We start from the raw sequence: 17,040 nt of genomic DNA on the forward strand, positions 1-17,040 counted from the left end.
CTTTCAACATGAGATTTGGAGGCAACCAACATCCAAACTGTAGCAAGTACTGTTAACCACTGTGTGTACATTGTTGTGCAACAGATCTCCAGAATGTTGTCATCTTGCAGAACTTAAACTCTGCACTCATTAAAGAACTCCCTATTTCCCTCTTCCTCCAGCCCCTGGCAACCACCATTCTATTGTCTGTCTCTATGAATTGGACTACTTTAGATGCCTCAGATAAGTGGAATCATACAGTATTTGTGTTTTTGTGACTGGCTTACTTTGCTCTGCATAATATCCTCAAGGTTCATCCATATTGTAGCATATGTCAGAATTTCCTTCCTTTTAAAGGCTGAATAATATTCTGTTGTATGTGTATACCTTATTTTGTTTATCCATTCATGTGTTGATGGACACTTGGGTTCCTCCACCTCTGGGTCTGCTACTGTGAATAATGTTTCTGTGAACATAAGTATGCAAATGTCTCTTCACATTCTTGCTTGCATTTATTTGGGGGTATATACTCAAGTAGAGTTGCTGGATCATATGTTTAAATTTTTGGGGAATCACCACACAGATTTCCACAGCAGTCGTACCATTTTACATTCTCACTAACAGTGCACAGAGTTCTAATTTCTCCAAATCCTTACCAACACTTTCCTGCATTTTTGTTTTGTTTTTTAAATAGTAGCCATCCTAATGGGTATGAGAGATAGTGGTGAGAGGAAGTTTTGTCATTATTAAAACTGTTAAAATGACTGAAATCATGGGAGATTAGTAGGAAGAGAAAAGGTAGGTAAAACACTTAGGTTTGATCTGCCCCATGAGTGCTCAGGAGTGTCAGCTATTACAGTGAGGAAGGGGTGCCCCTGCATGAGGCAGAGGGAGCAGAGCAGCTGTGCAGAAGCACAGACGGAATGTGAGTAAGTGGGATAAGTGTAGGGCTGCAAGTAGTGCATTCTGACTGGAGCACCAAACAAGGGCAGAAATGAGGTGCGGTCAGTTAGAAAGGCTACTGTTAAAAAGCCAAAAAATAACAGATGTTGGCAGTGTTGCAGAGAAAAGGGAATGCTTACTTACTGTTGGTGGGAATGTAAATTAGTTCAGCCACTGTGGAAAGCAGTTTGGAAATTTCTCAAAGAACTTAAAACAGAACTACCATTCCACCCAGCAATTCCATTACTGGGCATAGACCCAAAGGAAAATGGATCATTCTACCAAAAAGAGACATGCACTCGTATGTTCATCACAGCGCTATCTGCAATAGGAAAGACATGGAATCTAACTGAGTATCTATTAATGGTGGATTGAATAGAGAGAATGTGGTACATCACAGGATACTACACAGCCATAACAAAGAATGAAATCATGTCTTTTGCAGCAACATGGATGCAGCTGGAGGCCATTATCCTAAGAGAATTAACACAGGAACAGAAAACCAAATACTGCATGTTCTCACTTAAAAGTGGGAGCCAAGCATTGGGTACACATAGACATAAAAAATGGGAACAATAGACCCTGGGCACTGCTGCATGGGGAGAGGGGGAGAGAGCAAGGGCTGACAGTCTCTTGGATATTATGTTCACTACCTGGGTTGATAGGACCATTCATTCCCCAAACTGTAGTGTCACTCAGCAACAAACCTGCATATGTACCCTCTGAATCTAAAATAAAAGTTGAAGTTATTTTTTTAAAAACGGGAAAAAAATGAAGTGTGGTGCACAAGGCCTTCTGTGTCATACTAAGGGGCTTATTAGATTTTATCTTGAAATGATGGGGAGCAGTAAAGAAATTAAGTAGGAATGACATAACCAGTTCTTTCAGTTAGATCATTTAGCAGCAATGTGATGCATGAATTCGAGGGTGGGAGGTGAATCTAAAAGCTGTTGATAGGATTCAGGAAAGAAATGAGGGTCTGGCGCAAGATGGCAGTGGGTGTAGAAGGGACAAGATTAGTGTTAAGTTATCCGTAGAGAGAGGGAGCTGTCATGGTGACACCATTTCTGCTTGGGCTTCATTTTGAATAGTGGATGCTTTTCAACATGGAATGCAGGTTTGAGGTAAGGTGAAAAGGAATTATGTTTCAACTTGTACAGGATTTGAGAATCTTAACAGACACCAACATGGGGCTGTTCAGTAGTTAATTAGATAACAAGTCTGGAGCTCAGGAAAGAGTTCATAAAAGCAGTAAACAAACATTAATTCTGGATGTCACAGCTAGTTACAGTATTTTAAAATGTATATAGTTTGAGTCAAGGCTTTATTTATTTATTTTTTGCCTTTGTAGAACCACTTTGCGTATTATGAGAGAGGGAATTGTCAACAGAATTTTAAGTAAACCCAGAAGACCATGCTATGGATATTGAGCTTTAAGAGAAACAGCTTAGTGCTTAGCGGAAAGCTGAAATCTGGGGTTTTCTCTTCTTTTTTGATGGGGGATGGGGTATGTGTTTATTGATTTATTCTTATTTTCTAAGAGAAATTCTTCTTGTTAAAACAGGTACTCAGTTAGAATCTATGAAATTATACTAATTTTAAATGCATAAGAATTCATTCCCAGTGTCTGGGTGTAGCTATTTAAGCAGTAAAATATTTTAGTCCCTTTCATTAAGTAGATAGGAAATTATCGAGTGTTTCATGGCATGAAATAATTCATGAAGATTGCAGCTAAGGGAGTCCAGGGAGCTATGTGATAAAAGCAGAGAACTGAAAGTTAGAAAGTTAAAAGACTATATATATATATATATATATATTTTTTTTTTTTTTTTTTTTTTTCCATCTATTTCTGCCACGTACTAGCCATGGGATTTGGACAGATCACCTTTCTGATCCGCAGTTTAGTGGCCAGAGAATGAAAACATTAACTTCCTGTTTACCTCCCAGGCTCACTTATTTATTGAACAGGTGTGTGCAGGAAGCATGACACAGGGCTAGAGCTAAAACATTGAACAGACGTAGTTCACAGTCTCATAGATTATAGCAAAGAATACAGAAAGCAGCTGGGAAAGCAATGTATAAAATATAAAGCACCACAAGAACTTTAGGGTTATTCTTTATTTTAATGAAGTTTTCTTCCTGAGAGGTTCAGGTTCTCTTTCTCATTTTTTTTTTTTTGAGTCTTGCTCTGTTGCCCAGGCTGGAGTGCAGTGGCGCAGTCTCAGCTCACTGCAACCTCTGCCTCCCAGGTTTAAGCGATTCTTCTGCCTCAGCCTCCTGAGTAGCTGGGATTACAGGCACGCACCATCACGCCTGGCTAATTTTTGTATTTTTAGTAGAGACAGGGTTTCACCATGTTGGTCAGGCTGGTCTCAAACTCCTGACCTCATGATACACTGATAGAAAATAAAAAGAAGTGGTAGGTGTCTCCTTCAGAAAAGTTAAGGTGAGATGTGCTCTGCACACTCAGAGTAGGCAGTTACTTAATATCTGTTAGGACTTGGAAATTCAGTGTAAGCAGATAATAATTACCTGGCTTGCTAAATATTCAGAAATGTTACATTTTAAGAAAAGTGAGAGTTATATCTAGCACTCAGAGGAATGTAGAAATGAGCCATGAAGAAAAATTTAACTCAGAATTCAAAATCTTCATTTATAGAGAGTGTGAAAGTCAGCACTATATACCTAGATTTCAAAATATTGATTAGAAGAATTTAATGCCGTTGGAAAGTGTTAGGCACAAATAAGATATCTAATGTTTCTGATTGTAAATGAGATAAAATCCCAGATTTAAAGGCCAAAATGATAATTGAATTATCTTGGGGAATAAAGTGAAAGTTTGGTTCCTGAGGTTGTATTTATACTTAAAGCATGAAAAATGAGAACTTAAGTTGCAGTTAGTGGAAAGCAACTTGAGTGATAGCTCATATAACAATAAAGATTCTATACTATCTGGGATATTTTTAAATTCTCCAACTCTGAGTCAATTTTACATTTATATGAGTATCTCTAATAAACTTCAGAAGTTCTAAAGGCCTTGGACTGTGACACTTTATTTTCATATTTGTTTGCACAAAATCCCACGTGTTGACAGGAATAAGCACTGATGAGGATGTGTGAGGGCCACCTCATCAGCTCCCTAACAGATGGCCTTCTCCATTCATTTTCTTCTATAGGCAAACATGCTGAAGACATATTTGGTGAGTTGTTTAATGAGGCTAACAACTTCTACATCAGAGCAAATTCTCTTCAAGACAGAATTGATCGCCTCGCTGTCAAAGTCACCCAGCTGGATTCAACAGTGGAAGAGGGTAGGTAATTGCCTGAAAGCAGTGAGCTAGAAGTGATGTTGAAAGGATGGTAGTAATTAATCGCAGTGTAATTACTGCTTTTTCCTTGGGGTGGTATGCTGATATTTCATCTTGTCTTTTCCTAGAAGAACAGTGAGGGAAAATAATTCATGATGAAAATATTCATATCTTGTCTACCTCATCTCTATACTCTTAAAAAATATAACAAGTGTAGTATTTGTTTTAAATACTTCAACAAATACAGTCAGTATTAGAAATCCCAATTTAGGTTACTGATATTTATTTTTAAAATAATTTCTTAACTAAAAATTACAGAATCACTCTAGAGATATGGTCCAACTGAGACAGTGTTATACATACCTTGTGTGACACAGGGAAGGTCTGAGCACCTGGTGCTTTTGTTAGGATTGATGCCTGTAAAATACTGGTGATTCTGCTGATTTAAAAACTTTATTAACCTTCTCAGAAATAGCATTTACCAAAGGCCTTTAGGCTTCAGGTTTTAAAATAATGTTAATATTGACAAGCATCGTATAGTTAACTGATAGTCACTTGATGATATATACCCTGAAATTGTCAGTTTCAACAAAATTAAAACTAGCAACAATTCCTTTTTTGAAATTTTACTTTCAGTATCTTGAATGAAAGACTGAGATTAAGCTGGAGAAAATATGCTTAAAAGTACAAAATATACCACTTCATATTTGAGAAAAATATTTAGGTTAAAATTTAGTTTTACCTTTAAATAATGACAGTTAACAATTTCTCTTGTTATTTTAAAAAGATCCTAGCATCTGATTTTTGTGCTATACCTATAGAGTAGTATTGGTAAGAAATAATGCTTTTATTTATTTTTTTAAATCTAGTTATTTGTGGAATTCATCCCTCATCATTTAAAAAAGATACGTTATTTCATGTTCAGGTCTTTTTCAAAGGTCAAAATTTGATTAGTGAATTACAAATAAAACAAAAATGTAGAACATTAATTTTAATATCCATTATAGAGACATTCTTACTTTTCCAACAATAAGTATTACTTGATCTGTTCCAATAAGGAATTCTAATATCTTAAACCAATCATTCACATTTTAAATTAGTATCACAAGTGATTTTTAATAGCTATTCATCTTTCTTCAACTTTTTGTTGGCTATTGCCATTAGAATGCTTATGATAAACCTTACCCTGGAAAAGATTAATCTGTAGATTAAATTTTATGAGATTTTATAGTACATGTCATATCTTTAAAATCCTTCTCCAAAGAAGATTTTACCTTATTGCTTTCCTTGCCATGGATGTTACCGTAGACAAAATACTTGACTGCAAGTTAGGAAGTCTGTATTCCATTTTGGTCTTGCCACTTTTTTTGCTGGTGTTTTTGGAATTTTAACATTCCTGAATCTCAGCTTCAGTGGTTGAGAAGGTAGGTTAATAGCCTAGTTTGTCCACCTCAAAAAGTTTGATGAAAGTCAGATGAATTAATAAATGAAATGTAAAGTGCTGTACAAGCACAAGAAAGAACTTTACCCAACCCTGGTTTTCTGAATCCTTAGTGTAATTTTGTATCGTCAATTAAGCTACTTAATTTCCGGGGCTAGATGCATGTTGAAAAGCTTTGCCATCTTTCCTTAATGTTCGTTTCAGAAAAACTTAATGTGTTATTTCCATTTGTGTAATTTTTGCAGAATTATTTCCCACATGCATTATATTTAAACCAATGTTGTTTGAATGATGTTTTCCTTAGGATATTCAAATCTTTACATTTACATGCCTGTTACATTCATAACTATATTCCTGTGTGGTTTCTGAGATGTGCTATTTAAATGAAGAATGAGGTTCAGTGAAATAGATTACTACCAAAAAACCCCCCATAATTTGACCTCATTTCATAGTGATAACTGTTATCTATGAAAGGGAAGGAATTCACTTGCTATTTAAGCATGGTTTTAAATGGACAATAAAAAATATTATTTGCTTATTCTAGGAGGTTTTTTTTGATTGTGAGTCAAATGGTACTTATTTCAAAACAGTTAAAAATATTTCTATATAATTCAACTTGGGGGATTTTCTCTAAATAGTCTCACTACAGGATATCAACATGAAAAAAGCTTTCAAAAGTTCCACAGTCCAAGACCAGCAGGTGGTTTCAAAGAACAGCATTCCGAATCCTGTTGCTGATATTTACAACCAGAGTGATAAGCCACCACCTCTGAACATCTTGACGCCATACAGGTATAGCTTCTTGTGTGCCAGAGCCTTTCCTAAGAGATGAAGGGAGAGCTGGGTGGAACTGGGAGCAAACTGATGCATTGTGTGGGAATGTCCTTGATGGCTCATCTGGGTTAAGATTCAGAATTGCTTCAAACTTTGAAAATAATAATTGCATTGAAGGTACTCATTGGTACATAATTATTAAAGTTTTAGTTTTTCAACATATTGATATGTTTAACAATAGAAATGTGAGCTCTGATTTTAGCTTTTAGATATAGCTACCTTAAGTAGAAGTGAGTGCATTATTGTATAACAGTATTGTGTGTGGTTATGTTGTTGTTCTTTAGATTCAAAGTCAGTTTGAAAGGAACTGCATAATTCATTTATAATGCAGCAAAATACCTGTCTCAACACTGCAGAGACATTCGCTATTTAATTCAGAAAAAATGTATTCTGTAGTGTTAGGGGTTTTGAAGAGTGAAAATCAACAAATTAAACTTCTGTTACTGGAAAATGGTAGGTAGGACACATTATCAGGACCAGACTTCCAAGGAGAATAAATAGTGCAAAACATAATATGAAGATACTAACTAAAAATGCTTTTTCTAAACACCCCTCCTGCCTTCTCCCAGCTCAGCACTTTATTCCCATACCTGCTGTCACTTCCTGTCCCATATCCCTCTTTCATACACTGTCTCTTCATCCCTCGTAGTATGTCCTGTCCTCAGCTCACTGCAACCTCTGCCTCCCAGGTTCAAGCGATTCTCCTCCCTCAGCCTCCCAAGTAGTTGGAATTACAGGCATGTGCCACCAAGCCTGGCTAATTTTTTATTTTTAGTAGAGACCGGGTTTCACCATGTTGGTCAGGCTGGTCTCAAACTCCTGACCTAGGGTGATCTACCCTCCTTGGCCTCCCAAAGTGCTGGGATCACAGGCCTGGGCCACTACGCCCCAGCCTAAGTGACTGAAAAATTAAGTGTTTAGAAGCTGTGGGAAACAACAGATGCTGGAGACGATGTGGAGAAATAAGAACACTTTTACACTGTTGGTGGGAGTGTAAATTAGTTCAGCCATTGTGGAAGACAGTGTGGCAATTCCTCAAGGATCTAGAACTAGAAATACCATTTGACCCAGCAATCCCATCACGGGGTATATGCCCAAAGGATTATAAATCATTCTACTATAAAGACACATGCACACGCATGTTTATTGCAGCACTATTCACAATAGGAAAGACTCGGAACCAACCTAAATGCCCATCAGTGATAGACTGGATAAAGAAGGTGCGGCATATATACACAATGGAATACTATGCAGCCATGAAAAGGATGAGTTCGTGTCCTTTGCAGGGACATGGATGAAGCTAGAAACCATCATTCTCAGCAGACTAACAGAAGAAGACAAAACCAAACACCGCATGTTCTCGCTCATAAAGGGGAGTTGAACAGTGAGAACATACGGGCACAGGGAGGGGAACATCACACACCCAAGCCTTTTGGGGAATGCGGAGCAAGGGAAGGGATAGCATTAGGAGAAATACCTAATGTAGATGACGGGTTGATGGATACAGTAAACCACCTAGCACATGTATACCTGTGTAACAAACTTGCACATTCTACACATGTATCCCAGAACTTAAAGTATAATAATAATTTTAAAAAAGAACATATCTGTTTATATTCTTGTCAAGGTTAACATTTGCTTACTTGAGTTCCTGCCTTCACTAAGGTACTGGCTCCATTTTTTAGAAAATAAATGTACATTTTATACATCTTAAATTTTGCAGCTTTTTCTAGACCTCTACCTATATGCAAGTCCTTGGTATCTTAGGGAAACAAATTTTCTTTCTCATAATGTTATTAGTAAAATCTCTGTTATGAAGGTTGCCTATCAATTAGGAAACTAGGAAAAGAAAGGAAGGACATTAATAGTCAAAGGTTAAGGTATAGTGTGAGTTGTACTGGCTCCTCAGTGATTTTCAGACATAGTGACTAGAATAGCCACATAGGCACCCAAGCCTTGGTATTTGATGGTTTAAGACACCAGGAGACGACATAGCAGGGGCTTTAATGATAGACCTTTTTTTTCCTTCTGAATAATTCAGTTAGCCTTCTTTGACTGTTTGGGCATAAACTCTGCTATACTCATTTAACTGATTTTGCTTCCTCTATGTTCCTTAATGACTCGTTGAAATACTGATATGAAATAATATAAAATGTTCTTCCTCCTTTTGAAGGTAGACTTCAAGCCAGATACTTTTTAAAGCATTAATAGAAAACAGTGTTTACTTTGTATCGTGTTGGTTTTGATCATGACTGTTGATTTCTATGACAGCTTTGGACCTCTGCTAGCTGCATCATTGGTTTTATGATAAATGAGTTACTTATTTGAAGACTTAAAATATTCTCTAGACCACAGTAATTATCTGTGACAGTGCTTTAAAATGAAAGGGCTACAAGTGAATAAAGTTTCTGTGTAAGTTGCTTCCAGTTTGAAAATACATAGTTCATCACTGTTTTTCCTCACATTTATGCCCCATAAATACTCTGTTTCTTTCATAATTGAACTTATGGATGTTGGGCAAACTATTAAGAAAAAGGGATAGAGTACTTCTTAATTTTTATCCTAATGGTATTGAAGCTGTAGGGTAGAAGTGAATGTGTACTTACTAAGAATCCATCCATCTCTCTGTATAGCCCCATGTTGGAATAAACAAAAACTTTCCTGAAATAATTGAGGTATTATAAATTGCTGAATATGAGCCATGTTGTGATTTTTTTTTCAGAGCAATTTTCTATACTTGATTCTAAATTTGCAAGAGTACTTTTAACCTAATTATTCTACAACGGGTTGCTATTTTATGTTTTCACATTTTTTTCAAATAAGGAAACTTAAAGACTTAATATGTTTAGGATAGTTTAAGTGCCCCATGTAGATGTTATAATCCCATGAGTTCAAATCAACATTACCCTTCATATAAAAGTCTCTAACAGTCTTTTCTTCCCCAACTTACAATACATTGATTTGTAGAGACGACAAGAAGGACGGGCTGAAGTTCTATACTGATCCTTCCTATTTCTTTGACCTCTGGAAAGAAAAAATGCTACAGGACACAGAAGACAAAAGGAAAGAGAAAAGGCGTCAAAAGGTAAATAATTTCAGTATGGGAAATGTGCATATTAATGTTTAAAGGTGACTCTTGTTTAGAAATAGTAAATTATTTAAATGGTTGAGATGTTGGTTATAGTGCTGAAGTTTTTTTGAGGTTGCATTTCTCACAAAAAGATCCCAACAATTCCGTCTAACCCAGTAATACTATTTTCCAATAAATACTAACTGATTTGTTCTCCAGCACTTGCTTTGCTTTAACAAAAGTAGTTCCTAAACTTTGTTTTGTTACCATGTTTTAGAGCTTCTCTCCTGCTTTCTGAAATGTTTATAAAGCAGTCAGCATTCCATATCAGATCCAATGATGTGCTTTTGTCTTTTTAACATTTTTCATTGTTGGATTGCCTTCTAGCTGTAATTAAAATCTTGGTGAGATGTTCACATGGAATGGAGAAGCACGTGTGATTGCATGTGCAGGGGATAGGATTTATTGAAAATGAACCTCCCTTTAAGGGGTAGGGGTAGGAAGAGAATTCCAAGTCTGAAGGTTGAGAAATAGCTACATTACAAGCAGTCTTCAAAGGAGAAGCCCACTCTATACAGGTTAAGGGATTTGTGTTTTGAAAATTGTCCCTTTGGGGCCCAGAAATTGGATTTAGGCCACTGAGAGGAATAATTCTCTAAGGGCAAGTATTTAGCAATATTTATATATGTCAGCTATATTTTAAAATGACCATGCAGTTTGCTTGACAGATTAGAGCGCTTTAGTTAGGAGAAATGTTTAGCATTTTGTGAGTTGGTGGCCTTAGGGTTTTGAGGCATTGAGGTGTGTTGGCCCAGTAGGAGTGACAGTGTGGTTTGAAGGAGAATTTGAAAATCGAAAACAACATTTAAGGGAAGGGAACACGAGAACGGTTTGCAGACTGTGCTGCTGTAAGTCACCATGGCTGCATTCCAGGAAAGGACGCAAAGGACTTGGTCATTCACACAGTCTTCTTGTGCTCATGGCTTTGGGAGATTTAATTGGGTTGTCTTGGAAAAGTTGTAGGTTTTACAGAGTATTCAAATGAAGAAAAAAGAAAGATACCAATCTTTTGAGTGGAAAAGCAACTATATTTAAAAGCATGTTTGTCTTAATTCTCATGCTTTTTTTATAGTTACAGGGGAAAATGCTGGGGCTTACCTGCCCTTAAAATGTGCCTATTTTTTTAAAAGGCCTTCTAGGTGTCCCTTCTCAGTGATGCTTTTTGCAAAACTGTTTAATGTTTTGCCATTCTTCTTGAAGGGGAAACAATTTTTATGCATGGATATTGTGTCTTTAAAATCACTTGTTATTTCCTGGGCTGTTTTGTCCCATTGTACATTCCTCAAACACCTACCATTCTGATAAGAATTTCTTTCATTCACTTACATATGACTTGATGTTGAATGCCTTCTAAATGCTGGATAAAACAGTGGTGGAAAAAAACAGGATTACCATCCTCATGGAGAGGACAGTATAGTGAGGGACTCAGGCATTGAATAATCATGCAGCCCTTGGAAATGCAGAAAGTGGGAGAGAAGTTTTAAAATGTTCATATAGGTCTGCTTTGTACAGAAATAGAAAATGAGGCAAGATATTCTATATTTCCCAGGTTTTCAGAAACCCAAGTAACGTTCAGTTTGCAGTTGACAAATCTGAAGGAAAAATTAGTTTAGAAAATTTGAGGTATTACAAAATCCACTGTTTTTGAACTTTGTTTCCTTCAGTTTGATGCTTTATAAACATTAAAAATTACAAAAATAAATATGAAGTTTCAAATATGTAGTTACACCATTGGTAAGTGTGGTGAAGGGGAAGTACAGAGCACTCTGAGATGACCTAGTGGTGCGACAGCGTACACGCAGTGAGGGGTCGAGGAAGGCCTCTCTAAGGAGGCATCATGCAGGCTGGGATCCAAGGGAGGGGAGCGGAAGTTAGCTTGACAGTGGGAGGGTGCTGGGCGGGGAGTATTGGAGGGGTGGGGGGCAGGCCAGGTGGTGTGCTTCCGAATTGAGGAGGCTTCTAGGTAGCAAAGTCTAAGATCATCCTGAGGGAGGAACCAGTTCGGCAGCTTCTGAGGATTTTAGTGTAGGCCAGTGTAGCTGGAGCCTGGATTCACCACTGTTCCTATTCTTTCTTGTTCGGTTCACACGCACTCGGATGTCCTGCGTACATGTTGATAGGTAGATTTGGAGACTGAACTGTGGTAAAGAAAGGTATAGATATCATAACACTTCATCCCTGAATTTGTCAGCATACATCTTTTAAAAAGTAAGGAGAATATTCATTATTTCTAATAGGGTGTTAATCAGGATGCATATTGGAATCACATTGAAATCTCCCTCCCCCACTTTTTCCTTTGGTTTTTAAACGTACACACACAATACATGCTGGTTGTAAAATGCTCAAATAGCAAATATTTGTGTATATGTAGAGTTGTACTGCATATGACTTATGTACACACACTGACATTATTAAAAATGTACTTCATTCTTTTTAATAGTTGTGTAGTATTCTGACATGTAAATGCATCGTAAATTGCCCATTACTATTGCTCATACAGTATTGCAGTGCTTATCCCTGTACTTAGGTGCAGACAATTCTGCAGGATAAATTTCTAGAAGTTGAATTGCTCTTATTGAAGAGAATGTGAATTTTAAATTTTGAAAGATACAATTATATTGCCCCTAATCTTTAAAAGACTGAAGAACTTGTTTATATTCTTACCAGGACTTCCCCAGTCCTGAATATTACTTTTTTTTTTTTAATGAAAGATTGAATCTGTGTTACATCTTCTCATATGCTTATTAGCCATTTCTTTATCTTCTTTTTTTTTTTTTTTTTTTTTGAGACGGAGTTTCGCTCTTGTTACCCAGGCTGGAGTGCAATGGCGCGATCTCGGCTCACTGCAACCTCCGCCTCCTGGGTTCAGGCAATTCTTCTGCCTCAGCCTCCTGAGTGGCTGGGATTACAGGCATGCACTACTGTGCCCAGCTAATTTTTTATATTTTTAGTAGAGACGGGGTTTCACCATGTTGACCAGGATGGTCTCGATCTCTTGACCTCGTGATCCACCCACCTCGGCCTCCCAAAGTGCTGGGATTACAGGCGTGAGCCACCGCGCCCGACCCCATTTCTTTATCTTCTATGAATTTCATGTTCACATCCTCTGTGTATCCATTACTAAAGCCTTCTGGATGCCTCTGAAAATGGTCCAGTTTTCTGTCTTCACCACACCATTGGGCCACCTGCCACCCTTTCACCCCATACCCACTTAGTAGCTTTCTCACTTGTGTCCCTATCTTCCCTCTTTTAATCCGTTTTCCGCAACACAGAGAGATCTTCTCCAGTGCCTTCTCGGCATGTCAGCCTTCCCTTCTCCTTCTTTAATGGCTTCCCACTGCTGCTAGGATAAAGGCCTCTAAGGTCTTCCTGCCTTACAGATTTTGGGCCATTCACCCCAATGTACCATTTACCTTCTTTTATTTCTCCTAGTGCAGTGCCGTCTTCCTTCCCAGAGTCCTCGCACAGTCTGTCCTCTCTGCTTGGCATGCACCTGACCCAGACTCCTCTGCAGAATCGATGCCACTTTCAATGCAGATCTTGCCTCTCAGTCATTCCAGGACACCTCCCTGACTTCCAGACTAGACATCATTTTACATATATATTTAAATATATGTTTAAACATAAAAATATATTTGTAAAAATAAATACGTTTATTTTTACAATACATTTATAATAGTACATTTATTTGTGTTCTCTTTTGGACTGCAGGCTCCATGAGGGCAGATGCCATGTCTGTGTGTGTGTGTGTGTGTGTGTGTGTGTGTGTGTGTATGTTTGCCATTTGTGTCATCAGTGCCTGGCACAGCTCGGGCATAGCACTAGAAGTTCATGTTTCCTGCCTGGCTGTGGATTTGATCATTTAGCCAGCATGTATTGAGTGTGTATTCTGTGTAAAACCACTGGGTTGAGATACCATAAGACAAGAGGGAAACGTAGAAAATAGAGGAACATGATTCTTATCCTTAAAGATAATAACATTTTATGAAGGAGGCAGGAGAAACTTACAGGCAAACATAGAAATAAGTTCTCACCTTTCAAGAAGCACCTATGTAAGACATAAGTATTTGTTGAATGAAACATTTTCCAGGGCTAGAAGAAGAATGGCTCTTTTTATGGGCAGGTAAGTTTTTATCTTGGCTAGTTTTGTGTTAAACTATTTACAAGATTCACTTATTCTCTAATCTTTTAGAAATTGGGAACAGAATGTTTTAAATTATTTTCTTTGAAAGATAATTGTATGTTAAGAAATCAGTCAAAATTGTGTGATGGCGGGAAGTAATTTCTCTGTATGGTGTTGCCAGGTCATTCACCTGTATGATATAGATATGAAAGACCTTGTTTAGGTTTATAACAAGTTATAAGCCTATTCAAGGTAAAGTTTTTTCAGTTTAATGAAAACAATGGTAAGCAACTCTTAACAGTTGTAGCAGGGTAACTTTTTGTTGATTCTGTTTTGTTGGTTCTGTTGGGTAAGAAGAGAACACTGCTTTAGAATTTCCGTAACATTAGGGTAATCGAAATGTGAATGTGTCTTGTCTGTTCATCAGGCATGGGTTTTGTGCATTATAACTGCATTTAACCAGCTGTTTTCCTTTCCCTTCTGTCTTGGCATGCTCTCTTTCCTTTACTGGACATCAGGAGCAAAAGCGTATAGATGGCACCACCCGTGAGGTGAAAAAGGTTAGAAAAGCCAGAAACAGGCGCCAGGAGTGGAATATGATGGCATATGACAAAGAGCTTAGACCCGACAACAGGTTGTCTCAGAGTGTGTACCACGGAGCGTCTTCCGAGGGATCCCTGTCCCCAGACACTAGGTGTGTGTGTGTCACTGCTCCCTCAGCCCTGATGCTTGGGCCACTGGGAACTACCTGGTTTTATTATCATTTGAAATGCATCAGTAGTTCTGGGGTTTATATCGCCCATGATGTCTTAAGATTTTCCTTTAAAATGATTTATCTGTAATTTGATTTTGAAATAATACTTGAAGACAGTGTTATTTTACGTTGGGTTCCTTTGATTTAAAAAAAAACTCTCTAACTTATATGTATTGTCAAGTTCATCTAGATGTACTATTTTAACACTGATTCTGAATTTGGGGTAACTGCCTATGATTTAAGTTTTTACTTTAATAATCATTTATCCCTTTTTACTTTAATAATCATTTGATCCTTTCTCAGCGTGGAATGTTGAATTTCCTTTGCCACTCGGTATCTAAAAATGATTGGTAGGTGGTAAAGTAACTAAGGAGTACCTTCATTGTTAGCTTTAATAACTCTTAAAAAAAATGATGAACAAAACAGAGATTTATTTCCTACTTCAGATAATGTATATTCTAATTTCAGGAGAATGATTCTGTTGGCATTTACTTTACAATTTATTAGCAGTTAAGTAAAAATATTTCTTGCAAGTGGGAATGATGTGGTCACTAAGTCACACTTGTCACCAAAGAAATTCATTAAATAACAGGAAATAACTAGTCAATTTTAACATTTGATTCAGTTTTCTATTTCTGCTTTTGTAAAGTTGTGGTCTTCCAATTGCATAAACTCTCATCGGCATTTAAAAATTTGAATAGAGAATTCTTACAATATGTGAAGAGTGTTTCAAAAACAGCAGCAACCTGGACCTTGGGTTATATCTGTGTCCTTTTGCTCTTTTTCTACCTTTGTAAAACTCAGCATTTAGCACAGGTTCTTAACATGTTACATGCCTTCAGTGTTCCTGCCCTGGAAGATCTCTAAGTCATTGGTAGGATGTGAGGCAAGTTCTGGGTAATTTTTCTGTATAAACTGTTATTTGCTAAATATTAGAGAATTATTGGAGCTTAAACTGAGTTTTAGCCTTGTTTGAATTTTAGTGTCAGCTTATTTCTATAGAAAGTAAGAATGATACAGTTCTGCTCATAGTTCTTTGGGTGGGGAAGAACATATGAACTTAATAGCTCCCATGATGTCAATCTGCTTTTTTGTTTTTTTCTAAATAATTTAGCTATGTTTGTTTCCTTGTGCAAACATAGGAAACATTCATTTTTTATCCTATATAGACTTTAAAAAAATAGATGCAGATGGGAAAATGGTGGATTTTTAACAATCTCTCAGTTGAATGATATTCCTTTTAGCATCTGAGTTTATTCTACGTTGGGTATGAAATGGATGGTCATTCAGATATAGTCCACCTTTGTATTTATGTTGCTTATGTACATCTGCATTCAGTTTTGTTTCTTCAGAATTTCCTTTTCTTGTCTCCTGTTTCCCATGGCTTCTCACTATTTGCCTACATTATTTACTATCAGATAAATAGATTATAACTCATCATTGTATTTGGATTATAACCCTTAATATAGAAATTTAAATTGTTTTTACTACAGTGTGTCACTGTTTTATTATAAAATAAGACATGCTTATGATATCTGGAAGTTACAGGAAAAAATTTAAATGAAATATTTATAGTCCCACCATCCAGAGAAACCACTGTGTGCATTTTATTGTATTTCTTTCTCTTTAGTCTTTTTCTCTACATGTTTATTTTTCTTTTACGAAATTAGAGTCATGCTATGTTTTCTTTCCTTTGACTTTTAAAAACTATTCCTATGTTTTAAGTATTATTTAGAAACGTGATTTTTAATGGTTGTATCTGCTCATCTGAGTGCATCCAAGATACTGAGGGAAATTTAAACACCAGGTTTCATGGTGTGTATATACTATAACCCATCTTATGTTTTTTTGCTTTCTCTCTAGATTGTTAGGAATGGCTTGTTCCTGAGCATGAATTTCAGATGAGCGCTGGGAAGTGCTTGCCTGCTGTGTGACCAGCTCTCTGTCACTGCCACTCAGGGAGTCCCACGCCTCCATGCCTGACTGTCCTTGTTTTTTCTCATCCAGTTATGGGCCCTGGTGCAGATCTCTGACTCTTCCCGCCGCCTCTCTTCCCAAAAAACCCTGGGGGACTTACTGACCTCTCGCACTGAGTCCCTGCTGCTGTGCCTACTTCCTCCCATGTCCCTGTCGTCTCCGGCCCTCCTCCTCCTCCTTCTCCCGTGTTGGTGTCGTCTCTGGCTCTCCTCCTCCCATCATCTCTGGCCCTTCCAGCCCTCCTCCTCCCACGTCAGTGTTGTCTCCCACCCTCCAGGCCCTCCTCCTCCTCCTTCTTCTCCTCCTCCTTCCGTGTTGGTGTCATCTCTGGCCCTCCCAGTCCTCTTTTCTGTAACAGGTGATCACTGACCATCAGGAAGCCTTGGGACCCCCGCTCACTTCCACCTTGGCTGTGTGTCTGCAGCTGGTTTCTGCCTTCCCACTGGGAGTGGGGCTGGTCTCCAGCAGCTGCCTACTCCTTCCTCCTCCCCCTACCTGCTGGTGTATCCCTTCTCTATGGTCCTTATTTAACTGACCAGTCCCCTCTTCCCC

At 37.6% G+C, this 17,040-nt stretch overlaps 1 protein-coding gene across 4 annotated transcripts in view; it reads left to right on the forward strand.

The window, feature by feature from the left end:
- Nucleotides 1–17,040, forward strand: part of WASF3 (WASP family member 3) — a 118,125-nt gene that overhangs the window by 91,542 nt on the left and 9,543 nt on the right. For 3 of the 4 annotated variants that reach the window (XM_012441759.2, XM_012441744.2, XM_012441752.3), the window contains 4 exons: nt 4,098–4,232; nt 6,309–6,462; nt 9,472–9,589; nt 14,276–14,451. In XM_012441759.2, coding sequence (XP_012297182.1) covers nt 4,098–4,232; nt 6,309–6,462; nt 9,472–9,589; nt 14,276–14,451 — 583 coding nt within the window. The remainder of the gene's footprint in view (nt 1–4,097; nt 4,233–6,308; nt 6,463–9,471; nt 9,590–14,275; nt 14,452–17,040) is intronic. The other variant, XM_012441766.2, reaches the window with a different exon arrangement.

This window comes from Aotus nancymaae, unplaced genomic scaffold, assembly GCF_030222135.1.
Source record: "Aotus nancymaae isolate 86718 unplaced genomic scaffold, 86718_ANA_hifiasm-v0.15.2.pri h1tg000009l, whole genome shotgun sequence".
NCBI lineage: Eukaryota > Metazoa > Chordata > Mammalia > Primates > Aotidae > Aotus > Aotus nancymaae.